Source organism: Phytophthora sojae (genome assembly GCF_000149755.1).
Source record: "Phytophthora sojae unplaced genomic scaffold PHYSOscaffold_5, whole genome shotgun sequence".
NCBI classification, from domain to species: Eukaryota; Oomycota; class Peronosporomycetes; order Peronosporales; family Peronosporaceae; genus Phytophthora; species Phytophthora sojae.
In genome coordinates this window covers 4,578,525-4,606,356 of record NW_009258119.1, presented here as the reverse complement: position 1 = coordinate 4,606,356, position 27,832 = coordinate 4,578,525, and the positions used below count along the sequence as shown (strand labels likewise).

At 56.5% G+C, this 27,832-nt stretch overlaps 8 protein-coding genes across 8 annotated transcripts; 5 read left to right on the top strand and 3 right to left on the bottom strand.

Moving 5' to 3' along the window:
* Positions 1 to 20: 20 nt before the first annotated feature.
* On the bottom strand, positions 21 to 3,689 carry PHYSODRAFT_315971 (hypothetical protein; the record flags this gene model as incomplete). Its single annotated transcript, XM_009531251.1, has 7 exons — positions 21 to 182; positions 257 to 1,088; positions 1,159 to 2,885; positions 2,974 to 3,045; positions 3,113 to 3,270; positions 3,334 to 3,520; positions 3,597 to 3,689. 7 exons carry the CDS (start codon positions 3,687 to 3,689, stop codon positions 21 to 23), a joined length of 3,231 nt encoding a protein of 1,076 aa, XP_009529546.1.
* A 189-nt stretch (positions 3,690 to 3,878) lies between these two features.
* On the top strand, positions 3,879 to 5,911 carry PHYSODRAFT_509250 (hypothetical protein; the record flags this gene model as incomplete). The annotated part of the gene is made up of 9 exons (XM_009531250.1): positions 3,879 to 4,216; positions 4,299 to 4,443; positions 4,519 to 4,596; positions 4,673 to 4,746; positions 4,819 to 4,919; positions 4,995 to 5,354; positions 5,415 to 5,548; positions 5,613 to 5,711; positions 5,786 to 5,911. The coding sequence occupies 9 exons, from the start codon at positions 3,879 to 3,881 to the stop codon at positions 5,909 to 5,911; spliced, it is 1,455 nt and encodes a 484-aa protein (XP_009529545.1).
* A 728-nt stretch (positions 5,912 to 6,639) lies between these two features.
* Positions 6,640 to 7,459, top strand: PHYSODRAFT_286387 (hypothetical protein; the record flags this gene model as incomplete). The annotated part of the gene is made up of 2 exons (XM_009531249.1): positions 6,640 to 6,765; positions 6,973 to 7,459. Coding segments are annotated over 2 exons (432 nt in total), but the record flags the coding sequence as incomplete, so codon positions are not given.
* Positions 7,460 to 7,487: 28 nt separating this feature from the next.
* PHYSODRAFT_351619 (hypothetical protein) lies at positions 7,488 to 11,032 on the bottom strand (the record flags this gene model as incomplete). Its single annotated transcript, XM_009531248.1, has 6 exons — positions 7,488 to 7,835; positions 7,910 to 8,099; positions 8,180 to 8,247; positions 8,288 to 8,440; positions 8,537 to 8,940; positions 9,103 to 11,032. 6 exons carry the CDS (start codon positions 11,030 to 11,032, stop codon positions 7,488 to 7,490), a joined length of 3,093 nt encoding a protein of 1,030 aa, XP_009529543.1.
* A 2,947-nt stretch (positions 11,033 to 13,979) lies between these two features.
* On the top strand, positions 13,980 to 15,396 carry PHYSODRAFT_346689 (hypothetical protein; the record flags this gene model as incomplete). The annotated part of the gene is made up of 5 exons (XM_009531247.1): positions 13,980 to 14,595; positions 14,674 to 14,769; positions 14,892 to 15,125; positions 15,203 to 15,310; positions 15,376 to 15,396. Exons 1-5 carry the CDS (start codon positions 14,416 to 14,418, stop codon positions 15,394 to 15,396), a joined length of 639 nt encoding a protein of 212 aa, XP_009529542.1. The 5' UTR covers positions 13,980 to 14,415.
* Positions 15,397 to 15,592: 196 nt separating this feature from the next.
* On the bottom strand, positions 15,593 to 20,425 carry PHYSODRAFT_507244 (hypothetical protein; the record flags this gene model as incomplete). The annotated part of the gene is made up of 2 exons (XM_009531246.1): positions 15,593 to 19,612; positions 19,760 to 20,425. 2 exons carry the CDS (start codon positions 20,423 to 20,425, stop codon positions 15,593 to 15,595), a joined length of 4,686 nt encoding a protein of 1,561 aa, XP_009529541.1.
* Positions 20,426 to 21,375: 950 nt separating this feature from the next.
* Positions 21,376 to 23,376, top strand: PHYSODRAFT_315962 (hypothetical protein; the record flags this gene model as incomplete). Its single annotated transcript, XM_009531245.1, has 1 exon — positions 21,376 to 23,376. The coding sequence occupies one exon, from the start codon at positions 21,376 to 21,378 to the stop codon at positions 23,374 to 23,376; it is 2,001 nt and encodes a 666-aa protein (XP_009529540.1).
* A 1,459-nt stretch (positions 23,377 to 24,835) lies between these two features.
* Positions 24,836 to 27,677, top strand: PHYSODRAFT_504992 (RNA-binding mating protein; the record flags this gene model as incomplete). Its single annotated transcript, XM_009531244.1, has 3 exons — positions 24,836 to 25,354; positions 25,440 to 25,496; positions 25,581 to 27,677. 3 exons carry the CDS (start codon positions 24,836 to 24,838, stop codon positions 27,675 to 27,677), a joined length of 2,673 nt encoding a protein of 890 aa, XP_009529539.1.
* Positions 27,678 to 27,832: the final 155 nt, after the last annotated feature.

The window sequence follows — 27,832 nt, the reverse complement described above, 5'->3', positions numbered from 1 at the left end:
CGTGCCGCCGTTCCTAGCTGCTAGTCCAATACACTTTTCCTGTGCCGTTCGATGTCGGGCTTGTCCCCCGTCGTGAAGCCCCACAACTCGACGTGGACGCAGGAAAACTCTTGCGAGGTTGTCAGTGGAGGTGAATTGTAAGTCTCGCATGCTCCACTCGTCCCTCTCGACAAATCACTATCCTGATGTGCCAAAGTGCAAAACGAATGGTTAGATTTCCAGTTGCAGCAAGCGAAACGAATCCAAATGCACTTACCAGGAACAAACCGAAGTTGCCACCACCACCCATGATCAGCGACTCGTCCGAGCAGAGCATGAAGTAGCTATTCTTGCGGCTCCACTGGTACTTCACGAAGCCACCCGCAGTGCTCGAGTTTGCGAAGGAAAACAGAAACGATTCACCTGTACCATAGTAGTGAAACGCGCGGTGCCACTCGTCCGAAGCATATCCGCCAAACACATTTCCCTCCGCGTCCTTCACCACCAACAATGTCGGGCTCTGCTTCTGTGCCAGTATAAGCAGCGTCTCCAGCGACGATCCATCTGCCTCAATGCTGTAAATTCGAAACCATCGACACAATTGACTCGTGATAGGTAACGCGTGGTCGATATAGGCGATGTGCTCCAGAGTCAAAATGCTTGACGTGTCCATCAGCTTTGACTTGTAGTCGTCTGGCTTGACATCGAAGGAGGGTTTCTTCTTCGAGTATCTCAGAGGAGGCGACAGTAGCGATGGGTCTGACAATGCTGCAGCCTGGAGGACTTCATCTTCGACCAGCTCTTCTTCCTCTTGCTCGTCTTCGTCTTCGGCTTCTTCCAGGCGGCGTGCTCTCAACTCTGCCCATTCTGCTCGCAGGTCGCTGACAGTGACCGGAGCCTTTTTCAGCAACTCGTTCATGATCCCTTCCGTCTCGGTAATAACACGGGTAAATGATGCTGCCTTTGGGTCAAGCTCGCTCCAGAGCTGATCGAACACCTGGAACATGAACATGAACAACTTGTTGAAGTACATGTCTTCGTCGAACAGCTCCCAGAACGGTTCCAAGGACAGGGCCACGATATCAATTTCTGGGTGCTTCGGCGTTAAGCTGAAATGATAACAATAAAAGTCAGCTTGATCAAGAGAAAAGTACGCATGCATGGGTATGGCTCACGTACAATAGTTTCAGAAGCTTCACCAGTCCTTCGCAAATGGATGATGCCACCAGCCCTGCGTCGTATGACGGCAGCTCAGACGGAAGTGCACGCATCTGCAGCGATGCCAGCGCGTTCGAGTCATTCTTCAGCCAATATAAAATTGCGCGCAGCATCAGCACGCCTCCCTTTTCAAAATTTCCCAGAACGGTTGGTCGATTGAAACCAAACTGCTCCCAGATGCTCACAAGGTCTTGCTCTGTCGTTTCACTCGTCGTCGGTGAAGACGCTCCGCTGCTTGTAGCACTAGTAGGTGGTGTTGCAGCTGAAGACCGCCGCAAATCTAACTCCAAGTTGAAGGCTGCGGTTGACTGCGCTTCATTCTCCACTTCCAATGTCACTTGTGGCTTCGAGCCCTCTGCGACTTGGCCTACCACAGCATCGTTTGGTACAGGCAAAGCGGAGCTGTCGCCGCCTTCCAAATGCCCGCGAAACAACCGCGTAATCTCATTCACCTGCTGTCTATCGGACATGAAATTCATTTGTGGCAGGAGCTTCAACTGATGAGAAACCATTCGCAGTGCTTCCTTTTTCGCTTCCAAGCGCTCGAGTGCGTCTACTACCTGTACCCGCACACTGTGGAAAATAATGGCATAATGCTGGATCATTCGCTCCACGACTTGGGCACCCACTGCTGCATAGCGTACATCTTGATACTGAGAATGGGTTCTGCCACGCGGACGTTCGGAGAGCAAGCCACTTCCTGAGTCTTTCTTGAATGCAATCACTGGAGCTATAACACTGGAGGCTGTAAAAACGTCCACGCCATTTAATTCGGAATGTTCCGGTTGCTGCAATAAGTGCATGAGGTTGATCAACCTCTTCAGTACAATTTGGCAATGCACAGGCAAGTCGTTCACCAGACACGTGATGTTGCGAATGCTAGCTTCTTCATCCCGTAGTTGTCCGGCTGCCACAAACGCATCATATTTATCATCCGTCAGCAGCGAGTCTGGCAGGTTTTTCAGGAAATCTAGCAGCAGCGCTCCTGCGCATTGGGGATCCAGATCTTTCGGTACTGATCCATCGGTCTCCACTATTTCTCGAAGCTGGTTTAAGCGGATGCTCAGCACTGTCGTACGAAATAGTCGAGGGGTATCCGGGTTCTCCCTCAGTATCGCCACGCAGTCATCCACAATATTAGGAAGGGCCAGCAATGGGTCAATCAAAGCGTAGCGGCTGTGGTACGGGTTCTTCGAGAGCGAGGCTAGGCTAACGCCGAAAACGTACTGCCACGGTTTGATTCCCCGAAGGCGATGCGGAAACAGAGCCGACGGGAGTTGGATGACCTCGTCCTCTTCTTCCTCCGTAGTAGTGACAGCCCCTTGAATCTCCTGATCTTTTACTTCAATAACATTTTCAAGTTCGACTAGTGCGGGCTCGGCATCCGGCGGCGGTAGAAATGAACCAGCCCTGGAAGGCGACACACCCACCGCCGCGGCGATATCAGCATCCGTAATGGTGGCAACCATCTCGCCACTACTGCTCTCTGTAGGAACAGGCTCCACCTCCACCGTTTCCGCCGGTTCCGGCAAATAAAATGGATCGCCACTAACTTCAATAGCAAAGTGCACATCCCGAAGAGCGATAATCAGCTCGAGAAACAAACCCAGTCCTTCCGAACAGCGAACCAGTGACCACTCCTCGTAATTGTTGCGAATCAAGTGCTCACACGCCATGGAAAAGATCATCTAACGACCATACACAGCACGCCACCGATAGCAAACCATGAGTAGACTGCAACGCAACCCAACCCAACCAGAACATATCAGCGCTTACCATTATACTCGATTCAATAGTGTGGTTGTTCAGTGCAATCTTCAACCAGCAGCGCGCCTTCCCTGCGTCATCCTGCATCCACAGTGTTCTCCATTAATAAGACCACCAAAGGCTCCGTCCACCCATTCACACGCCGTACACCAACCTCCGAGAGGAAAGCAGCGGACAGCACGCTTTGCACCAACGTCGGCTCGTCCACAATGAGCGTGCTGGCATACAGCACGTGCCACCAGGACGGCTGCTCCTCAGTGCTCCGCGGCTTGAGCCCCAGCACCAAACACTCCTCCAACGCCACACCTGCAGCCCCACAGCATCAGCACTACCTCATACTTAAACCCACTACACCTGTGCTGCACGTACAGAGTTCGCCGACACAAGGGTCGCGCTCGGTCAGCTGCTGACGCTGCTCTCTGGGCAGCGACACCGCCGCCAAGCCGCCCTCGGCCCCTGGCTGCTGACTGGCCGCTGCCTGTTGACCGCCTGCATCGCCCAACTCCGCCGCATTTTCCTTGCGCAGCACCGCCAGCGTCGCGTTCTTCAGCCGCGTCTACACAAGAAGAAAATTATTCTCAGATTTCCCATATTCCACCCAAACCGCTAGTACACAGCCACCCCACACGTACCAGCGCGTCGTAGCGCTGCTGCACGAAGGCGTCGCTGGCGCCGCCCCTGTCCTCGTGGCGCGTGGCCAGCCAGTGCGAGATCTTGCCCAGCATCTGAGCAGCTACGAGCAGCTACAGAACCGAAGTGCAAGCAGAGCCCAGGAGCTTAGCCCTGCCTCAGTTTTGGGGTCTATAAATACCGCCGGACACGGCCATTGGTCCAAAAGCGGAGGCAAATGTACCCAAATTTGGCAATAATTAGGGGGCATGGCGCGGAACTCGACGTCGACGTCGCCGTCGCCGATGCGGGCGCGGTCGCTGCACGCGGCGCTGGAGGAGGCGTCCAAGGCCTCATCCCCGCGCGTGAGCAAGACCTTGAGCTTCATGATCAGCGACGACGACGACGACGAAGACGCTGAAGATGACAGCTACGAGACAGCTGCAGACGCACCTGTTGACCGTCCAGGGGGCACCTTCCGCCACCGCACGCGTCGCATGGAGCGCCTGGATGTGTACGTCAGGCAGGATCCTCCGTACCGCCGACAGTCACCGCAGTCGCCTAGCAACACGTTGCAGCGGAGGTCCTGCTCGGCGGAGCAGACCACGCCCACGTCGCACCGGAGACACAACCTCGTCAGGAGGTATGGTAGTTAGTTAGTGCTGGAAGGGGTTGAAGTGAAGGGGTGGCTGATTGAGATGGCTGTTTGTGGGGGTACTGTACAGATGCAGTCGGTCGGCGTCGCCGCCGTGTGCGAGTCCAGCGACGATGCTGAGCAACAGTCTCGGAGCGACGTTGTCCATGATGAGCCCCGTGAAGCTTCGGCTGAAGAAACTGGTGGTCAAGCAACTTAGTGTTGAGGGCTGCTCGGTGAGTTTTTGGTGATTTTGGCGGTGTGGTGGGGAATTGGGGGGGGTGCTGATTGTTATTGGTGGGATGGTGCAGAACCACTTTGTGAGTTCGTTTGAGAGTCTGCAGACTCTTCGATGGCTCGGAGCTGGTGTGTCAGCGGAAGTGTTCAAGGTACTGGGATTTTGTGTGTGTGGAATCAAATGCACAGTGTTTATTGATGCACTTGTGATTGTGTTGCAACGTGTAGGTTCGAGACCCAGACAGTGGAGAGCTCTTTGCCATCAAGAAATCACAGCAGGAGCTGCGCAATGATCGAGAACGGTACTGTGCTGCAATTTGTTCTTGCAATTCCGTTGATGGTCGTCTAATGCCACTTGAAATCCTTTGTAACAGAGATCTCATGTCCCAAGAGATCGGTGTTCTTGAAAAGCTGGCTGCATCTCAGCACAACTTTGACAATATTGTGCGATACTATCAGGCGTGGCAAGAAAATGGTAAGCTAGATCTGGATGCGATGAGCGTGAAGGCTCTGCGCTGGCCATGTGCTGATCAATTGATACTGGTTGCAGGGTTTTTCTTTCTGCAAATGGAGTTGTGCGAAGGTGGCACGCTGCAGGATTTTATGGCAACGCGGAATCGAGATGAGAACCTCCCCGAAAATTACGTGTGGAACATTTTGAGGGACATCGCAAGTGGGTTGAAGGTACTTCACGACCACGACATTGTCCATCTGGACGTAAAACCCGACAACATATTTATCACCGAGGACGGTCGATTAAAGATCGGTGACTTCGGTATGGCTGGAAAAGTGGTAACCTCCTCCAAACCATCGAGCCAATTTGGCGACCTCGAAGGCGATGCCAAGTACATGGCAAAGGAGCTGCTGTCCAGTGCTGACCGACTTCCGTCAGCAGATATCTTTTGTCTAGGTAAGATAAAATGCCGCAAATGTTGTGCAACGACGAGCACTCACCTTATTGTTGGTGTAGGCATAATGATGCTGGAAATCGTCACGGGAATGACGCTGCCAGAAGCCGGGAAGGATTGGCATGAACTCCGAGAAGGAGTACTGCCGTCCTTCTCTCCTGAATATTCGGAGGACCTTAGTGCTTTGATTCGACAGGTAAACCAACACCCTCGTTGCTAGCGCCAAATGCTCGTGCTAACTCACGATGTTTTACGCATAGATGATGGATCCGGATCCGGCACGTCGACCCAGCGCTGCAGCAATCCTAAAGAACCCCCGTATGCCCGCCGCTACAGAGCCCGCTACTCTCATCATCGAGGTTTGTGTTTTTCTCCTTTTATTCCTGCACAGCGCATGCCCATTCTAACCCTTTTCTGGCATTCCGTTGAACAGCACGCTCTGAAGCAAAAGCTGGTGGTGCCCGCCAAGACGCGCAACACGAACCGATCAGCAAGGAGCAGTCTGCAGACGCCCCACAAGGTCCGGCCTTCAACTCCGTCACGTTCCAAGTCTCCTTAAGCCAAGTACCGTCGACCAATTAAACTAGGGCTTCGCGAAGGCTGCGATAGGATTGGTTAACTCACCTTTGATCGCCATTGATAAACTCAATCCGGCATCTCCTGCGCCTGCTTCGCAGCCGCAGAATCTGCCCGACAATGTATCGTCACTATGGTCACGACGTACAACCGATTTCAGAGCAAAATCAATGACGAATCTAACTCGACGAATTTGCAAATGAACTGGACCAGCCTCCATCATTCTTGAAAAGTCTAAAACACTCGGTCAATAGACATCACTTACTGTAAATTGACCTAAAGACGTTACCGGTTCATCACCGGTGTCGATTGGACGTGTTTGGGCTGGGCTATCAGCACTTCGTCGCTTCCTATCCCAGTATAAATGTGAGGTAGAAGCGTCCACCAGCGTCCTCGTCCTCTTCAACATCCGAAATGGTACAGTGTACCACATCCCTAACCGGTCCAACCACTTACCCTACCCCCGAACCGTCCTTCCTGAACCGCCCAATTCCACCTCATCCGCCTCGATTTTGGTTGGCCTCGAAAGCCTCCAGGCCGCCGCCAGCCCATACAGCGCCACAGTATCTCTTTTCTTACGTGATAACAAGAGTACGTCGCTGCTGCTACTTGAAAATGACCTACAGTATCCCAAATGATACACAGAGAAACAGCCAGGGGAACATGTGACTCACACGATGTGGCTGCTCTACCTACTGATGAATTACAGTGAAGTTCAACTCGACCGTGTCCTCGTCGCGCCGCAAAAGCCGCAAGGCCCACTTCGGCGCCCACTCGACCCAGCGTCGTGTGCTCATGAGCGCGCCCCTGTCCAAGGAGCTGCAGAACAAGTACAATGTAAGTTAGTACACTGGTACTTTCAGCGCTGTAAGTCCATGTCAGACCCTCCCCCTCCTTCAAAGGGGGGAGGCTGGCACTTCATGGCATCGCGGGAACCGTAAGTGTCGGCCACTCGACATCCACAGACAGGATCGACGTTGCTCAGGCTTCAAGCTCGACAGATATCATGGGTGCTCATTGCCATGTTGTTTGCTATTATTATAGGTTCGCAGCCTGCCTATCCGCAAGGAGGACGAGGTCATGATCGTGCGTGGCTCGCAGAAGTCCCGTGAGGGCCGCGTGACCGCCGTGTACCGCAAGAAGTTCGTCATCCACGTCGAGCGTGTGGTGCGCGAGAAGGCCAACGGCGCCTCGGTGCCCATTGGTATTGACGCCTCCAAGGTGGTCATCACCAAGCTCAAGCTTGACAAGGACCGCAAGAAGATCCTGGAGCGCAAGAACCGCGCCGTGTCCGAGACCGAGAAGGGCAAGTTCACGGAGCAGGACGTCGCCATGGCCAACGTCGACTAAGTGCGTACTTGTTGCCACTTGAGGATCGATTGACGGCTGCCATCTCGAGCATTGTTATCGTAGAGAGAAGGAAAGACACACTAAGTATGGCAGGTGCCGCGCGGCCTGCGCGACGGCTTAAAGCTGATAATGCGGATCGTGGGGAGGTGGTCGCTCTCTCCTCTTGGCATTTGCCAACTCAAAACTCGTGTATTATTGCGTCCTTTGCGTTAGCATGATTGAAGCTTCGTCATTTCCTGTTCAATCATCTGCTTGAGTGAGACTGTCGGTTGGTCCGACACAAGTTCCACGAGCAGATTGATGAAGTCCACTTCCCGCTCGGAGAACTCACGTAGCGACAGCTCCTGCATCTCTAGGCGTCGCAGCAGCTTGTTGCAGAGCGGGACTGCCTGAGGAAGCGAGCGCTTCACTGTTGCTAGAAGCTTGTCTTCACATTCACGAGCGTACTGGTCGCGTCTCCAATTCCCAGAAGACGTTTGACAATGCTGACGCAACTTGTTCATGCGGTTGCCATGCTTTTCAACGAAGCGGTCGAGGATCGAGGCTTTCTTCTTCTCCTGCATAGATTGCAATCAAATGATCAATGTCAACTGAAGTCCACTGGACACGGAAGATTACCATGCCCACTTACGTTTTCAAGAGAGGCCAGATACATCCTAGTGGCGAGGAGCTCCTCGGCCGTAGCCGCCTTCTCTTGTAGCAGCTTTTCGTTCTCATGATGCAATTGATCGGCCTTTTCAAGAGCCTGGTTCATTTCAGCGCTCAACCGCTGCTTGCTCAGCCGGGTAGCCACTAGATCCTCTTCCTTGTTGTTCAAGTCGCTGCGATGAGCGCATACTGGTCAGCTTCTATTGTAATACGATACTTATGAACATATCAAGATAAGCTTGCTTCAACGCACCGTGAAAGTTGGTCTACACGACGAGTGGATTCACCCGCAAGGCGACTGTGGACTTGATGATGCCTGTTCTCAACGAAATTACATGTCAGCAGAAGAATTTGCAAGTACGATGCCACCACCTAGTAAGAAAACTAACCTTTCTCTCCTTCGATGCTCCATGAGTTCTCGCTCAAGTGCCAACTTCTCTTCGACCACTTGTTGATACTTCTTCTTGATTTCGGAAGCAGATCCGCCTGGTCCTCCATTTCCATCGCCACCAACCTACACATCAGTAAAACAAAGTTCACGATGAATTAGTAAAGGCAGATCATTTCGACCATATACTTCAAAGTAGTAGGCAGCAGTCGCAGTTGTTACCCGGAGCTCAAGCGCCACGTTTCGTGCTTGTAGCTCCTCGACCTGGGCGTGAAGTGTTCGTAGCTCCTGTTCATACTGCTCAAACACTTGAGGCAGTGAAGTTCGATTCCCTAGCGCGCGTACTTTGCTTCGAAGCCCGACATTCGCCAGCTTCATGTTTTCAATCTGAACTTCGAACATTGCTCGTTGCTCCTCCTGATCCTGCAAAGCCTCGGCCGCTCGCGCCTCGGCTGCCTCCTTTGCTTGCTGTTGTTCACGGACGATTGATAGCAGTGCGTCATAGTTCTTGCGAAGTAAAGTTGCATCTGCCGCTTGAACCTTTTCCGCAGTCTTTGCATCTAACCCGTTGAGATTCGGAGGCTCCAAGATACAGGGGTGTAAGCCAGCTTTTTTGAACGCTTCCGCTGTGAATTTGTCCGGCTTCGCAGATAATGAAGAAGGCTTAGGTTGGGATGAATCAATAGCTGACAGCGATGAAAACACCGGCTCCGCTTCCACTGATTCACCAACATCCACTTCGGGCCTTAACATGTTCGCTTGTGAGGCATCACGATCTAGAGCTGTACGATTAAACTGAGACCATGGCAGTAGCTCCTCTTGATTTGGTTCATGTGACTGCTGTAGTTGGTGCCGCGCGATACCTCCAATGGTACTTCTGCTGTATCCAACCCGCGGTAGGTCCTCTTGCTCTGCCTCTTGGTCAACAATCGGTAGTGGCGGATGAGATTCAGGCGTAGAGCGACCAGGAGGCAACGAGTGAAGTGAGCAGTAGGATCCCCGTGGACTCTCCGATCCAGCCAGCTCTATCTCCTGGACATCTTCCAACGACTCACGCAACTGCTTATATAAATCTGTGATAGTCGCGTGTGCTTCTAGCGTTGCGTCACTCCGGTCAATAAACTCATTTTCAGATTCTCCACAAGATAATGGTAGACTTGCACGGATTTCGGGGACTCGAGCTATTGAGGCAACCGTGTCGATCGTGTCAATAGATCCTCCAAGAATGTTTCGTTTCCGTTGAGCAAACTCACTCAACCAGCTCATAGCTTCCGACTCAAACGCTCCATCTGAAAACGAGCTGGATAACTTCGTTTGTGGTAGTTGATGGGGTGGCAGCTCACTCTCCAGTGTTTGTACGATTATGGGCGAAGATGACCGAGCTGAAGACGCTGCCATAGGTGGTGAAGTCGACGCGCGATTCAGGGTAGGCCTTGAGTCTATGCCCAAGTCTGGTGCGTTAAACTGTTCTGCTTGACTGAAGATTTCTTGTCGCTCTTCGTCTGGGCTAGCTTGGAAACGGAGCTGCTCAAACGTAACGCCGCGTAGTGGTTTGCAAACACATGCGAATCCTCGAAGGTTAGCCACAGCGTTTAGCATCTGCACGCTTTCCCGCAAACTCGAGCGCGAGTCAATCACATTTGCATACAGAAAGGTCTTGGCGTTCGCAGTCAAGAGCGGCAACATGAAGTTAGACAGGACCATCTTCCCAGCAGAACTCATTACTGCAGCTCCTCCGCCACATCCGTCTCCAGTTCGCCTCGGAGAAAATGAGGGCTGTCGTAGCCCCTGCAAAATGTTGTAGAACTCGTACTTCTCTTGATTCAAGACGGGGTCTTGGGATTCTTTCTGGTCGATAAGGTCAACAAGGTGCACCGTGCTGACCTGACCGCCATGAAATAACGCCAAACGTACGAAAAAGTGGACACTTTCTGCGTTCTGTTTGCGTACGATGCGGTTGGTCTTCGCAGTTTGAACAATGCGAAAAGCGGTAGCCAGTGATGTCGCCTCTAGCGAGACAAACGACAATGGTTCAGCTTTCTCCGATGGCATTCTGCTTCCTTCAGTTGACGCCCCTCCTATCGGACTCTTCAAGAGGTCAATTTCTTGGTTGTTCACGATAATCCAACTGCTAATTCCCAGTCGCCACGGCTCGTCCTGAATCGGTCGAGATCCCAGATCCAATCGAGAGTAAAATGCATGTAGCATCCCCACAAGCTGGCCGTAGAGCTCCACGACATCATTCACAGCCATTTCCGGTCGAGGAGCAAACCCGCCCCCACCCACACTTTTACCGAACAGCAGTCTAAACTTCTGCGTAGGATGCACACCCCACACGACAACGTTGGAGTTGATTCCGTCTCGCGCTGTACGAAGAGCTGGTAATGTGATCTCAGTGAAGAAATCAATGGCGTGTGAAGGCGATGTCGACGAAAAGACCGAATGAAAGTCCCACTCGGCCACAGGCGCCACGATGTCAGTAGTTCCGGTCGCCACAGTTCCGCTGTTACCGGAAGCTGCATCACTCGAGGCTTTATTCACAACTCGCACGCAGTTGTGCTGTGGGAGAACCTCGAACACCGGCGCTGCTCGATTTGCAGCTGTGACGTAGCAGGAAACGTGGATCTGGCTGAGGACCGGGACACTCACATCAGGAAGTGCTGAAGAAGCTCCACTGCTTTGGACGTCCCCGAAGCTAGAGCTGCCTCGGTCCGCCATCTCCGCTTGAAGCAGCGAACAAGCCTCTTCAGCCCTTCTGCGAGATCACCAACACAAGCAAATGCAACGACAACAACAACGAAACGAAACCATGAAACGCATTCATCAAATAAAAAATAAAAAATAAAACGCACCGCTACAGTCGCGCTGGATGCCGAGTGCCGCGCGCTGCGCTCCAATAATGACTTCTCCTTCTCCATCGACTTTGTCTTCCCTGTTGCTACTACCAATATGCTAACTACCAATACACCAGAGAAACCCTCCGTGTCTCTGGTCGCTCTAGATTACATTATAACTTTGCTTGAGGTGTGGTGTGTGTCGTATCCGCTGCCACCCAGGTGCGGAGGTGGTGGTGTCTTGGCTTGAGAAAACGAAAGTGTAGGGACTACTCGGATAGCCACGACCGAAGCGATTCACGGCTGCAGCTCGCACGACGCCAGCTGCTTCGCCGCTTCTTCAAACGTCGGAGCATCGTACGCCGGCCGCAAGAGAGAAAGCGCACGCGAGCCGCCGTCCTTGAACGAGATCTCAGAGGACTCGTCGTTGATCTCCTCCATGACGCTGTCCTCCAGGATCTCCGAGCGCTCAAGCGACACGTGCATGTCCGTCTTCTGGCCGATCGTCTCTAGAAGGTCGTCAAACAGACCGATCTTCCACGCAAGGTGTTTCTCCTCCAAGAAGTACCACACGCGGTACGCGTTCCAAAAATGCGCGTTGTCCAGCTTCTTTACCAGTGCGCCGTTTACTGAGTCGCGGAACACTTTCTGGATTCGCTGCACGTCGACCTCTACGTCGCTCAGATCCACGCCATTGTTCACAAGAAAGCGCAACAAAACCAGCAACTCGTACTCGGACGGACGGTAGTGACCACTGTGGGGATAAATAGTTTTAATGACCCCTTTCGAGATCACCATCATGCCGGCCGTCTGCACGCACTCGCCGCCTACGAAGCTCGTATGGTGGATCCGCGGGATCTTCTTCGTCTCCTTCTGCGAACCGTAGAGGACTCCATCGCGCAGCACAAAAATCCATCCATCCGGGCCCGTTTCCACGATCTCTTGCGAGGCGTCATGTACAATCACGCCGTTCTGCACCGAGAGCGCAAACTTCTGGCGCTCCGCAGCCGTATCGCAGTACAACACAGTCTCGCGCTCGAGTTTCGTTCTCGGCACACCAGCGACTTCAATCGATTCATCGTCCAGCCACTCCCAGAAGCTCGGCTTCGTTGGCTCCATTGGCTGGCGCTTCCACTCCTTATAATACGCGCGCAGGTTTGCTCCGTAACTGATCAGACACATGCGCCAACAAAAAGCATTAGTGTACAGTCCCAATATTGATCCAATAACGCTGCAAGCTGTACGTACCGGTGCTTTCGATCGCAGACCTCGAGCCAGCTCTTCTTGTCCACAACGGAGATGTTCCCTGCGCTGTAGCCCTTCACCAGCTTGGGCGAGTACTTCTTGGCCAGCTTGACGATCTCGTGCATGTTTTGGTATGTGGTTCGTCGTTTGGCACGCATGCCCTCCGCTGTCATTTGTTTGTTTCCACTCGCGTTCTCCGTTGTCGACTGTGCTGACAAAGAGTTTCTTTCGCGTTGTCTGGCGCTGCTATTAGCCAACTCCCGTAACTTGCTCTGACGCGCTCTCCTGGGCCTCTGTTGTCGCCGCCACGGTGCCGTCGTTCAGTAGTTCGGGTGCAAACTACCTACTAAACAATGCGTGCGTGTGTGCGTGTGAGCAATAAGTGTGTGCGCGGCAACAGACGCGGAGTCAAGACAAGCGATGCGTCTGACAAGCGACGCGTCGGATCCTCTGTCCAGCGAACTGCAAGAGCGCAAGCGCAAAGGGACAGACAGGCACAGACCGCCGTGCGGTGCTTTTTTTCGCTGCTGCGCTGTGCGGATTGAGGTGGCAGTGGACAAACGGCACAAAAGGAGCTCGTGCACAAACAACGGGCTCGCTCGGCAACTTGTTTTGAGGTGTGTGGGGGGCCAAGAACTAGTTCACTCTCGGCTTACAGCGACAAAAATGCACTACTGCGCAGGCAAACGAACACAAGCATACAGAAGCACACAGACGTTAGTGGTTAGGCGTCTGTCGCCCAGCTGCGACGCGGCAGCGGCGGCGTCGCGGAGGCAGCTAGCTACAACAGCAACCGCAACAGCAAGCAGTGTTCTGATCCGTACCTCTCTGCCTGGTTTGACGCGACGTCTTCTCCTGCCTTCTACAGCGCAAATTCTCTACTGACTGAAAAATGGGTCGGCGCGTGGGTGGACCTAACCCTTCGGGTTGCCGCACGGCCCCGGCTGTGTGCGGGAGGGAGCCCACTCTCTGGCCTCACTGGTCGATTTTCAACCAACCGCCGTGCGGTGATTGTTATTAGGCCAATCACAAGGGATGTAGCGCGCGTCCTTTTTGGCCTATCAGCGATGGAGTCTGTAGAAACCCTAACCTAACCGGTTAACTAACCGTATTATCCGTCGTCGCCGAGAATGTTCGGGGGCGTCATAGGGCACATCATAAGTGACCTCTTGCCGGCGGCGGCGAGCACTGCCAAGAGCTGCAAGGCGAGGCCCCCAATGCATCTCGCCTCCGTTGCCAGCCAGCCACAGCCGCAGCGGCAAAGCGCTCGGCAGCGATGGTATAAACGGCGCGAGTCTCGGGAGATTCGTCTCAAAAATTGTTTATCGGACCGAGAGATTCGGCGACTGCAACCGGACGAAACGCCGCATAGCGGGAGTGCAGCGCTGCTTGTCGAGCACAAAGTGCATTGGGGCCGCTCGCTGGTCGACCGCCCGAAGGCGTCCGCGTCTGTAGTTGCAGTTGGCGCACGGTACCATTTGCCAGGATAAGACCGCCGCCAGGTCCACCCCGCCCCACCTGCGTAGAGTCGACGGCGACACTCGGCCGATGGCCGATGTCGCTGGGCGTTTTGCAGTCGTTGCAGCCCCGTCCGCGCTGCTTCAGAAACGCTGAGCCGAGCAGCGACACCACTGGCCGCTGTCGAAATGTGTGCGGGGGTGATGTCCTCTGCGCGGCACCGCGGACTCCTCCCCTCCTCGCGGCGGCCACGACGCACTGGCTGTATCCCCTTGGCCGGTCCCACCCGGTGCGCCCATCCAAAGTTTGTGATCCAGCCGGCGGCGAGCGCCGAGACGCTGAGCGTGGGGCAACGCGTTGAAGCCGCAGGCAGGACGTGGCACGGGCTCAATGGAGAGCGCTGCGTGTGACGCGTCATGGCCGCCGGCCCGAACAGCAGCAGATGGCTACACCAGGTCGCTTCAACCGGTGCAAGTATCCACGGCCAGACCGCCGGGATGTTAGTTATGCTCGGCTTCGTAACGGGCGGCAGGCTGCAAAGGGAAGACGCTGAATTTTGCTAGGATGGCCAGCAGCAGCAGCGAGTGCAGCACTCTCTTCGAAGGCTCGTCGGTTGTCTCCGTTGCTTCGGCTTCCGCGGCTTCGGAGCAATACGACTTTGACGACTTTGACGACTACTCGGACTCGTTCGAGTCCGACGACGATGCTACGGGCTCGGATGCAGCATCCGCTGCTGCAGTTGAAGTGGCAAACCCACAGCCAAGCGAGACGAACATCGCCCTGCTCAGCGCCGGCACCCGCGTGCAGGTCTTCTGGATCTAGGAGAACGAGTGGTTCGACGGACTTATCCAACGTGTGGAAGAAGGCAACGAGCCGCGCTACTTCGTCCAGTACGACGACGGAGAGGAGGCGTGGGAGGTATGATAGTGTAGCTTGTTGTTGATCCGCTCGTGACGAACGACGAAGTTCGTCCGCCGCAAGTCCGTGGCCTGAGTGTGCATGTGCCGTTGTCTTGCGTTATCGTTCACGTTCGCTTGTAGGGTCCTGCTAAGATCCGCCCTCTCCCCGCAACGTTCACGACTACAGATGAGTACGATCAAGGACAGCGTCTACTGCCGTTGAGTGAACACAGCGCTCGAGCGATAGTGGGGCGTAAAGCGATTGTGTACTGGCCCGACGAAGCCGACTGGTTCGACGGCGTTGTGAGCAGCGCGCAGGCCTCACCAGCAGCACTTAAGATTGAGTACGAAGACGGTGACAGTCGCTGGGAGCAGGTAAGGAATGATACTCATAGGATAGCTCTCTGCTCTCTATCTGTCATATCTTACTTACTCGGCGCTCCATCGCGTAGGAACACACGTTCAATTGCATCCTCTTGCAGCGACCGGCAGTGGAGACAGCGAAGACCCAACTGAGTATACCTGAGGTCGTGTCTGCTCCGCGGTCTCCTCCCGAGCGAGTGCTGTATGCTCGTACCTATAGACAAGCTGTCAGTGATCATTTCCAGCCTGTGCGAATTGCAAGGCCATACCGCTGCGTCGTTGAGCGGCACATCGACTCGGTGATCATTGCGCGTCGACCCTACAGTGAGCGCAGGTATCTCCATGCCGTTCACGAGGCTCTCGAATGCTCTCGATGTGGCCTACAAACAACAGCTCCTCATCCCGGAAAAAGCGACACCATCGTACAGACCACCTTGTCTTCATTGCGCCCTGAATCACAATCTATGTAAAATCAACACTCATGCAGTCTTTCTACCACGAACCGACTTGAGCACCTTCTTGATTGACGAATGCCCGAATGCCGTCGTCCTAGCCTGGTCAGCGTCGCCTCGAGATGCACTGGAGGACGCTGCCTCGACATCACTGTCCACGTTCTCATCCTCCGAAAACGCGTAGCCGTGGTATTGGGCCCCAGGTACCCCAATGAACGATGACGAGCGCGCTCCAACTCCGACAGTCGCGGCGTTCACTGCAACCGACCCCGGCGCTTCGAGGAAAGACGGCTCCACACCTGCGCCGAAGCTGCCGCTGCTTCCAATGGCATGAAATGAGCCGCGTATGCGGATGTTACGCTTCTTCTCGCGACTCGGGAACCCTGCTGCATGATCAGGATGGATCGTATCCCCACCGCTCGACGAAGACGAAAATGGCGACGCGATTAGCCTCTCACCGAGTGGTGAAGAGCGCATGAGCGTCTCCTCTGGGCTTTCCCGTCGCGGCCTGTTGCTGAACAGCTTGGCGTAGTCCACAACTGTAGCTGGTTCATCCGACCACGCCGTATTCGATACAGCCCTCCTGTGCTCGCGCATCATACCACGCGGAGAGTTCGGCAAGCCCATGAGCTCGCGCTCCTGGAGAATATGATACATGGAGGGCAGCGAGAACCGGCGCACGATCTTCCAAAGAGCGTCGCGCAGCAGACTCAACGACAACACCAGGAGACACACAAGCCAGAAGGTCGGCAGCTCTTGAAGATACTCCATCTCGCCAGTGGCTTGCGGAAAACCCGTGTTCGGCAACGAAATGAGAGAGCCGACGGCGAACCACAACAATACAGACACGGTCACTGTCAGCACGAACTGCCACGTGAGCATGAACGTTTCGAGACACAACTTCAGGTTCACGACAATCACCAGATTCGTGAACACCACGAACCCAAGAGTGACAAGACCACCACCTTTTCCCGTCTCGGTGGCGATAACCGGGAAGTCGCGGATGCTTAGGCCAAAGCCCTCGAACGCCCAGGCAGAAACAAAGAAGATGACGAGCGAGTGCCAAACGCCATTCAAGATCCACGGCCAGAATACACGACGACGCAGGAGAACGTTCTTTTGACCGAGCGCGTATAGGTACGGAAACTTGGCAGCACTCGTAGATGAGACGTCTTGGTCGAACACGGCAAAGAGAACCAACGGTACGCTCGTGTAGAGAACGTTGAAACTCTGTGCGGCCACATCCAGGATAAGGGGCTGACCGGAAAACCCGCAGAAGCAGCCGAACCAAAACGTTGTGAGCACATACGTCACGTTCTTGTAGAGCATGTAGCTCATGAGCTTCGCCACTCGACGGTAGGCCCAGCGACCGTGCACAAACAATAGTCGCTGCAGGAAGCGGAATTGAGCCAAGGCGTAGTCTGAAGCGTTCACAGCCTGCGCTCCTTCCTGACCGGAAATACCCACACCGATATGCGCAGACTGGATCATCGCTACATCATTCGCTCCATCTCCGATCGCAAGCGTCACGCTGTCCGGTTCAAATTCACGCACAAACTCAACAATCTCAGCCTTCTGTTTGGGGGACACGCGGCAGCAAATTACCGCTGAAGCGCACTGCCGAGTGACTTGGTAGAACAATTTGCGCAGTTGAGGGCGAAGAGCGAATTCGAGGGCTTGTCCATCGATCACGAGTGCTAACTGCTGCGATGATGGGCCATTCTGGTGACGCTTTTCGCCACCGTACAAACTTCCAGTGAGAGACCCATACTCAGCGGTGTGGATTGCCTCGTCGTCAGCGTCAATCCCGATATCATACAGTGATTCTTCATCGGACGTGAACTTGTCGGCACACTCAGCGTCAGTCGCAACGGACGAATACATCGGTGTTTGGCTGAACGTCGAAGTCCTGGACGTACGACGACTTCGGTGGCGTTTTCGTTTTTGTTTCCGCTTGTGCTTTGCCGTGGAACCGAAGAAAAACTCGCTGATCGCCGCTTTCGCACTACCCAGGAAACTGTTTGTCCGGGACCGTGGTCTGCGTCTAGCATCATGAGAGCGACGGCGCACCCCTCTACCTCCTTTGGACCTCGAGGAAGAAGAAGTGAGGGAAGCCTCACTTCGCTGGGACAACTCCTTTAGTGCCGCAGCTGTCGAGCTGTAGTCATCACCGCCAATTTGCTGGACGTCCATATCGTGCGAGAGCAACGCACTAGCGTATCCAATGTTCACAGCAGTCTCCATTTTGTCGCCCGTGAGCGTCCAAACTTTAATTTTTGTCTCCTGCAGCAAACGTAGCGTCGCAGGCACTCCAGCTTGCAACTTGTCTTGAACCGCAGTGACACCAAGCAGGATAAGGTCGCGCTCAATCTCGTTCATCAGTGGGTCAATTGCATTTTCACGGCCTTGGCGTCGTTTAACCAGTTCCTCCATGGAAGCATGGGCCTGGGAATAACGGGCATTCCAGTCCTCATACTCCGACCTGCTAATCGTTTTATACGCGAGACAGAGTGTGCGCATACCAGCTTTCGCATACACCGTGAGCTGGTCTGCAGCTTCATCGTAGGACATGCCGCCAGGAATCGTAGCTTGATCGGCCGCCAGTCGTTCAAAGATCACATTGTCCGCCCCCTTGCAAAGAAGCTCGAGTGTACCATCGGGAGTTTCAATAATCACCGTCATTCGCTTTCGGTCGCTGTCGAACTCTAGCACATTCAGCAGTTTGTATGTGCTAGGTGCCGCCCACCCCGGTTCCATGAGCATCATAGTGGCGGGTGTCCTGTGTACAAACCGGACATTGCAAAACGCTGCTGCTGACACCAGTGCTTGCTCGTCAGGCGACGAGGCAGAGTACTCTGGGAACGACGTACTACACATTTCTGCAAGAGATTTGGTGGGGATCAGCGTATGGCACAGCGCCAAGTGTCGTAAGAAGCGGCGCAGAGTTTCCGCCTGCTCACCTCCGGTTTGAAGATCAGCAAAAAGCTCGGATGGATCAAAATCCACAAACCTTGGACCATCCTTCGAAGTTATCGATGAGGGAGACGAAGCAACGCTGGGGACCTCCGCCTCCATGTCTTTGTCTTGCATGATCCCACCGTAATGCTTTCCCCCGACCATACAGTAACGGAAAAGCATGAGGTTCATCGTGAGTGTCCCGGTCTTGTCGGTGAAGACATGATGTACGCGACCGAGGTCTTCGTTCAGCGCCGACGATCGCACCATGGCTGGAGTATCCGACGGCTTGTCGTACATTTCCAGATCTTGCTCGATAAAATACGCTTGCCAATACTTGACGAACTCCAACGACACGTTCAGCGAGATAGGAACAAAGTTTTGCATGATGATGAAGTAGCGCAAGTGGAGCTTGGCGACTTCGGCTAGCGGGTGTGAGGTCGGAGCTCCAGTCAAAATGTGGTGCCGCCGCTCACTAGCGCTGAGAAGATACCAGAAGGAGTCGCCTTCCGTGTGCATCCAATGTGCTCCAAGCAGCGCGCCCAGGAAGCACACAAGCTGCTGGATAAACACAATGCCGATAATGAGTCGGTTAAGTCGTCGCTCGACAGACGAAGTCTTGACAACAGGCTCAGTGTTGCTGCAAAACACCTTGGTCTCGTGACCTGTGAACACCACCATGCCTGTAACGGAGCGCGTGTTGCGAAGAACACAACTCCGCAGCATCATTTGCTTCGCCGTCACTGGCATGCGCACACGCACAAGCCCATCCCCACCCACCTCAGTCTGCAAGAGGCTCGCAGCAGGTTGCACAGAGACTGGAGAAGCGTTCGGATCGCTGGTAGCCACACCCAACGACTGTGCTTGAGCAGGACTGAGCACCGCCGAAAAGGTGCCTTCAAAACTCGTGATACGGTTGTTCGGCTGTTCACACACCATCATCCCGCGCAACTCGTTGTGGCCTCCACCATCAATGCTCCGATTGGTGCCACCAAAGCCACGACAAAGCGAAGCCACCAACGGGATGGCCGTGCGGATCTTCAGGTTCGTTTCGCCGTCGAGCGACTTCGTCTCAATGTACGCCAAATTGGACTCCGTCGTCTGCTGCTCTGACGCCGCCGAATCTTGCGTTCCCTGGCTGTCTTCCATGTCAACAAGAAGGTCCGATTCGTCTCTCTTCCCCTCCTCCACATCGTCTGGGCCCTGCAGTTCTCTCGGGTTCGCAGTCACCACCTGCACCTGTGTCCGTCTCGTATCATCCTCGTGCTCCACCGCCTCCGTCGAGAGCAGGAACAGGTCCGCCGGAACGGTCTGGTCGTTCATCACCTTGACGATGTCTCCCACGCGCAAGTCCCCCCATTGCCGCTGCTCCCAGTGGCCCAGCGGCGTAAGCGTCAGCACGGGTCGACTGTTCGCCACGCGGTCGGCTCGATGTCGCTCTCGGTCCTCCAGCGCCTCTTTGATCGCACTGCACACGAACACCACTGCAAGAGGCAGCAGGATGGTCGGGATGCCGCTCGTGTTGCTCACTTCTCGGATGGTTTGGAGCACCGCGATGAACAGGAAGTAGACATTCGAGGGCCGCTGCAGCTGCGCCAGGAGAACGCGCGGCGCGAAGTTCCACGCGCTGTACTTGGCGCTCACCACCACGTTGCTCGCGAAGGGCGACGGCGGCTCCACCGTGTCTTCGTGCGGCCTCTTGGCTCCCGCGAACAGCCACGACGAGGTACGATTGCCCAGTCGACGTGCCTCCCGCTCTTCGCGTCGGCGGCGGTGCTGCGCCGCGTTGGCCCGCGTCAGCAGCGACTTGCGGTCCACGCGGATCACGCGGAGACGCTGCGCCGGGTCATCCGGGCCCGCGGGGCCGGCGCGAGGCCCCGCCGCAGCCTCGGCCTGGATCGGCATCTTGCCAGCGAATTGCGTTCTGAGAGTTGATTACGGACGCGAATGACCAGGGAAGTATGCAGTTCGCAGAAATGACCGCAGAAACCTCTTTGCACGAGGGAGAAGCAAGGAGAGGTGGTGGGGGGGTTGATGGAGTGGTGGTGGCTTAGAACACCCTGTGGTTGCCAGTGAAGCAGTGGTGTTAAGCGGGCCGTTGACTGGAATCAAAAACCACGAATAGGTTGGCAATTTTGGAGTTAGGAGATAGACATCTGCTACGTGAGCAGCTTGTGAGGACTGCTGAGCCTGTTTGCTGCCGCTCTGATGGCAAGCGATGGCGATGCTATAACACGTGGTGGCGTGGTTGTTTGCTGGTGCTGTCAATGCATAACCACGATAGAAACCTAACTACCCGATTTTGAATAGGAATGTCCGGCATTGTATCATTATGGTGTGGCGTGGCTGGGTGCACGCGGGACGCCACTATACTAAAAGGAGCCCCCCGGGCAGACCTGACAAGCCTGCAGCACTTGCCAGGCCTGCTGCAGCTGCGTCACGCAAGTGCTTTGACGCCTTATACAAGTATTCCAAGGCTTGGAATACTAGACCAAGCTGGCTTGTCGCTCTTATCGAGACGGCGACTCCATTTCAACGCATTATACAGGTAGGCCTGGTGGGAGGATCTAGTCAAGTTGACGCACTGAGGCGTAGGCTCTTGAGCAAGGGTCCTGGACGATGCATGGTACAGAAAGAGTCTTGGACGACATGCACGATGCAGGAAGCTCGTGCAGGTTTGCCGATTCCAGTACTGTGCATGTAGCTGATACTTCAAGTTTTGTACACACATTCTTGCAGGATCAGGTATTTTGTGCAAAGAACGGGATATTCTACCTCGCGTTAGTGACACTTTCCAGCTCCCATCGCCCAGCCCTTCATATCCATCACACGATTCACTCGACCAAAAGACAAGCATGAGTGACGTACAATCGCTGAGCGACTCGCCAGCGTCGTCCGTGGGGCTCGACAACTCGCTCATGTGGGAGAAGGTGGCGCTGTCGCCCCTGGAGCTGCTGTCGGTGCAGCTGGAGCACGAGCTGCAGCATGCCGAGGAGGTGGCGTCCGCTGCTGCAGCTGGCAAGCAGAACAAGAACGGCGTGGACGTGGACGCCAAGACGGGCAAGGCGGCCGGACGTGTGACGGTGGAGGTGCTGGCGGCCAAGGACCTGGCGCTGCACAAGAACGCCGCGGTGCTGGCGGCCAGCGGCAGCGCCCAGCCGGAGCTGTACGTGTCCACGCAGGTGACGCCGCTGTCGGCGTTCGAGAAGTCCACGAAGAAGCACCTGCGCACAAGCGGCGTGCAGGCGGTGGACAACGCGAGCGCTAGCTGGAAGGAGTCGCTGGTGTACGAAGGCGCCAAGACCAAGAAGTTCGGCATCAAGGTCTCGCTCAGCAGCAGCGCCGAGGTGATTGCCGATGTGGTGCTCGGAGAGCTTGAGCTGCGCAGCGCCGACTTCGAGGACCAGCTGCCGCACGAGAAGTGGTTCGACCTGAAGGCGCCGGCGTCGGCGGGCACGACTGGCGTCTCTGGCAAGCTGCTGCTGCGCATCACGTTCGAGTACTCGGTGCGCGAGCGTCACGAGCGTGAGGTGGCGCTGCTCCGACAGAAGAAGCGCGAGAACGACGACGATATTGAACGGTACAAGACCACCGCGCGGCAGGTGAACGCGCCGGTGAGACACCCTGCTGCATTCGGCAAGGCCACGGCCAAGGCTGCGCTTTACGTTCCTGGCAACAAGTTCCGCGTCGACGCGCACCACCCCGCTGCAGTCAGCGTAGCCCCTCTGGCGGACAAGACGCGTATTGTGACTCCGTTCGGACGGGGTGTCGTGGTGTCCTTCCGGCCAGAGACCAAGATGTACGTGGTGCAGATGGACACCGACGCCGCGTCGAAGAACCACACCATTGCGTACTTGCGCCAGAACGTCGTGAAGGAGGAGCCCGATGAGCCGCACCTCCGCATGCACATGAACGTGTCGACCCCGTACGGTCTGGGCGTGCTGGAGGAGATCCGCCCGCACGACGACGTGCTGATCGTGAAGACAAACTACGCGCGCATGTTCATGCAGCGCAAGGACGTCAAGCTGCCGGTGAAGGACATCTCGGAGATGTCGACGAAGGATCTGGTGGGCGAGGCCATCAAGCTCGCGGACACTGGCAACGAGGAGTTCCGCGACGGCAAACTGCAGGACGCCGTGTACAGCTACCTGCGGTCGCTGGGCTTCCTCCAGCGCGTGGACCAGGACAACGCCACGCACAAGGAGAAGGCGACGATCATTCAGACCATGATCCGCTGCCACCTCAACATCGGCGCGTGCAAGCTCAAGCTCAACATGTACACGGACGCCGAGATCGCGTGCACGAACGCGCTGAGCATCCTCTCGGTGCTGGCCGAGAACCGCGAGGGCAACGTCGTCACGTGGATGGGTCGACTCGGCCTGTCCGAGCAGCTCATGTTCGAGGACTGGCCGTCCAAGGCGCGCTTCCGCCGCGCGCAGGCGTGCGTGAAGCTCGAGAAGTACGCGGACGCCAAGCAGGATCTGCTGCTCGCGGTCAAGCTGAACCCTCGCGACAAGTCGTGCCGCACGTTGCTGGACAAGGTGAGCAAGCTTGTGGACAAGCAGAAGCGCGACGAGAAGAAGGCCTGGGGCGGCATCTTCGAGAACCTCGACGCGTCGGCCTCGACCATCAAAACGGCAACGACGACCAAGACGACGACCACCAAGACCCAGACCGGCGAGGACAAGTCCATCTTCACGCGGAAGACCAAGGCGCAGCGCCAGGCAGCGGCTGCGGCTGCCAAGGACGCAGCGGAGCCGTGGTACCTGACCACGAGGGCGCTGGCCACCGCGTCGGTGGTGACGGCGGGCGTGGCGGCCGTGGCGCTGCTGGCCTTGAAGCCCAAGAGCTCGTAACCAGCGAGTTGCCCCCTGCCGCTTCAACTGCTTCAACTTGCATGGTGCTGGCTCTCTTGGGCCATCATGCCTGGTGTCGAGCGACTGACTGACCGCGCTGCCACCGTCTGCACTAGCGAGGCTGGCTGGCACCGAGGGAAAGCAACCACAGTCCCCGCGGCAGCTGCGGCTGGGACAGGACGCGCAGCAACGTGTGGACGCGAGCGCGCCGAGGACCTTGCTTGACGCTCCGACGCGCCGTATACTCTCGCGCCCACTCGCTTTAGCACCACCACCGAGGCAAATACAGCAGATGCTTTAGTCCATTGTACTGTAGTTGCCGCACGGGCTCTGATGATATTTCCTTCGCAGAGTCTTTAAAGCGACGCGGCGGCGGTAACATGGTGTTAAAGCGAAAGGGGGTCCCCCTGTCAGGTTGCCCCTGACGCCAGTCGCCGAGCTGCACCCTTCGATCGAGCGCTTTTCCGCGGAGCCCGAAGCCAGTGCTTCGACGGCGCCTTCCTTTGCCGGCGAGCCTGGCAGCCGTCGCGCGTTCGCGCCCGGCGCGCGCTCGAGCAGTCATGGCGCCGCATCGTGAGGCCGCTGCCACCAAGATGTGTCGTTGCCGAATGCGGTGCCGGCAGCTGGGGCAATTTGCCCTTGTCGGAGTGATGGTCGCTGCCCCTTCTAGGGCCGCGTGTCGACGATCCCAGGCTGTCCCGCGCCGCTTCAACTTTGCCGTTAGCATAACGCTCCACATTCCGCCCTTGCTGTCGACGACAACCGCGGAAACCCCAGCGAGCTGCTGCTGCTGCTGTTGCCGAGCGCAGCCAGCCAGCAACAGCAATAGTAACCAACGGGCCCAGTCAAGTCGCGTCACGCCGCCGGGCATGCGTGCCTGGGATTTTTCCGTGAAAGGCAACCTCCTCTAACGGCCTCGGTTCGAACCGCATGTGCATGCACGGGCGGCGCCGATGCGTGACCTGAAATTTCCGATGCGAGCGGACCACCCACCCACCCTTCGGCGGCCGTCGGGTGGGCCATCTACTGCTTCCGGAGCCGCTCGAGCGCGGTTTCGCGCAGGCTTGTTACACACCCGCCATCTCAGACGAGCTCCGCGAACGCGAAGCGCGAGCGCGAGCTCGCGCGGCCGTTGGAAGAGATGGTCTTCAGCGGGGGCGGGTGGGTTGGTTGCTGCTTGCTTGCGCTCGTTGCAAAAGGATAGACACTCGTTAACCCCCACCCTCCGGGGTTTCCGTCTTTTTGCGCGAAACGGGCCCTTCTGTGACAGGTTGCCTTCACTTAAAGCGAGAGGACAGTGACGTCGGGCGTAAAAATAACCCCCGCGAGCCGCCCGCATCCGCAGCAGCTTTCATTCTCCAATTTGCCGGCCGCCGCGCAAGTGGACGACCGCCGCCCCCGCGGCGCCTTGCCAGCAGCAACCGCCCACAGCTCGCTCGCTCACTTGCCCCGCCCCGCCATGGGCCACAGCGACTCGATGAGCCCCGCCAAGAGCAGCGGCGGCGCCCCCTCCACATCTTCTTCCTCCTCCTCCTCCTCTTCGGCCCCGCTGCAGCAGCAGCGCGTTGTTGCTGCAGGGTCGAGGATCGCGGCGCTCGAGAAGCCCGTCCATCACGACAACCCCGTGGAACCGGTGCGCGTCAAGCTGCAGGACCCCGTCGGGTACCCGTCGGACTCGCTCTGGTCCTCGGAGGGCCTCAAGGCCCGCTCCTCACTGCTCTTCTCCTCCTCGCAGGCGCTGGCCGAGCGGCCGGCCAGCTTCGCGCTGCGAGCCCCGCGGCTGCAGTCCAAGGCCGACTCGCGCTCCGTGCACAGCGCCCAGACGACGCCCCCGAGCGAGTCGGAGGAGGGCGACTCGGCGGCGGTGGACAACCAGAAGGAAGACCAAGACCAGCACGAGAGCGGCGGCGACGCCCCATCTGAGAACGGGGGCGAGCTGCGGTCATCGTGGGGAACGGCGCAGAAACTGCCGAGCAAGGTACTTACTTGCCCCTCTTTCTCTTTTGGTTGCTGGCGCGATCTTCGCATCTAACGTTCAGTGACGTCGTTCGTTTCCGTAGCAGGACGAGCAACCAACGGACAACCAGGAGCCAGAGGCGAATGGGCTGTCGTTGAGCCTGGTGCGTTCTATCTTGGTTCAACTCGTTCGACAACGCCGCTGCAGCATGGTCTAACTGTATCGTCTTCGCTGCTTGTGCTTACAGCAACTCCGGGAGCGCGAGACTGCTCGGCCTCGACGAGGCTCTGAGCCCCGCTCGGCGGACATCTGGACGAACCCTCACAACGACTTCGAAGACGGCGAGTTTGACTCCACAGTCACCCCGACCACTTCGCCCGACAAGCTCAACCCGCGCGCGGTCCCAAGCTTTCCCCGCCCTAGCGCCAGTGCTTCGAGGAGCGGATCGTCTCGTGGTGGCAGCCAAACTCAAAGTGGAGGTTGCCGTGTGCCCCCGGGCATGTCTTTGATCGACCGGATCCAAGAGGACTTCCCGCGCACGCCGTCGCCCGAGTACGGGCAGTTCGACGATGAAGGCTCGACTGGTCGCAGACCCTCGTTTGGTGGAAGGGACCAGCAAACGCAGTCGGTCTTCGGCATCAGTGAAGGCATGGGGCAGCTAAGGCTTGGCGACTACCGCGCCGCGCCGCTCTACGATTCCAGCCGCCGTTCCGGCCACGACTTTGATGACCTGCCTCGGATGCCCCAGCACGCCACGGGCCCCAGACTTGTTGGCGTGAATGGCCACCGCCAAGTGTTCGGCCGGAGCACCAGCGAGCCTCCTTTCGGCGGCTCATATCATGGAGCGATGGCACAAGGCTACCCGTCGTCCTACATGATGGGCGCTCAAGGCTACCCAGTCATGATGGGTGCTGCGAAGTCGCGATGGGCCGCCGACGACGACGGCTACTCGTTCCCATCGTCACCTTTCGGCTTCGCTCCGTCCGATTTTGCGAGCCCGCACGCTGGCCACAACTCGACCGTGCCGAACTATGGGGATGGCTACGCTGCAGAGTACCGCGGCATGAAACCCTCCGACAAAATGTTCAAGCCCCGTCCGTCATACCCTCTGGTCGACCACCCCCTGTACGAACGCCAAGACTTCCAAAACTACATGCCACGTCCGCAGATGATGCACAGACCCAAGGTCGGAGGCCCTCGTCGAGGTGAGTTCGAGTACTTCCACCCGGTCGCGCACTCATACTCGTCCAACAGTCTGCTGGAGGAGTTCAACTCGGCGCCGAAGTCGGAGAAATGGGGGCTGTCTTCCATCAAGGGGCACCTCTTCATCTTCGCCAAGGACCAGACGGGCTCGCGCTTCATTCAGCAGAAGCTGGAGAAGGCCGACGAGCACGTGAAAGCCGAAGCATTCAGCGAGATCTACCCCAACTCGCTTTTGCTGATGACGGACGTGTTTGGCAACTACGTGATCCAGAAGTTCCTCGAGTACGGCTCTGCGGATCAGCAGCACGCACTGGTGGAGTTGATGACAAGCAACATGATCAGCCTGGCGCTGCAAGTGTACGGGTGCCGAGTGATCCAGCGTGCCCTGGAAGTCACACGAGTTGAAGAGCAGCTCGCGCTGATCCGGCAGCTGAAGGGCCACGTGATGAAGTGCGTCGTGGACCAGAACGGCAACCATGTTCTGCAGAAATGCATCGAGGCGGCATCTTGGAAGAGAGCTGCCGAGTACAACGGACTGGGTCCTCAGCGTTTCGTGACGGGGGAGGACATCCAGTTCATCATCGACAGCTTCATCGGCCATGCTGCAGCGCTCTCCACGCACTCGTACGGCTGCCGTGTGATCCAGCGCGTGCTGGAGCACTGCGCGCCTGCCCAGATCCGCCCGCTGCTGAATGAAATCATCTACAAGTGCCGGGATCTTGTCAAGGACCAGTTTGGCAACTACGTTGTGCAGCACGTCATCAGCCACGGCGAGCCGGATCAGCGGGACATCGTTATGCAGGCGGTGCTTCCTGAGATCGCGCGCTGGAGTCAGCACAAGTACGCGAGCAACGTGGTGGAGTCCTGCCTGGAGCACGCAACAAAGGGTGAGATCAGCCAGATCGTCGACTTCATTCTTCAGTGTGACGAGAGCGGAGCATCCTGCCCACTGCTCCCCATGATGAAGCACATGTACGGCAACTACGTGGTGCAGAAATTGCTGGAACGCGCGGATGACCACGACCGCCACCGCATTGTATGTATAATTCGACACAACGAGGACTACCTCAAGCGCTTCACGTTCGGGAAGCACGTTTTGAGCCGGCTGGAGCGCGAGGAGCAGGCGAGCAACTACTTTTGAGCTGGAGGCCCTCGACTGCAGCACCACAGCGGCTATGAAGCAGGCAGGGTACCGACACAGCAGCCCTCGACATGCTCCTGCGCTTCCTGCCCCCGCCTACACTACTTATATAAATATTTTGCGGCGCACTTGATCAGGATCAGCTGATCAATTCT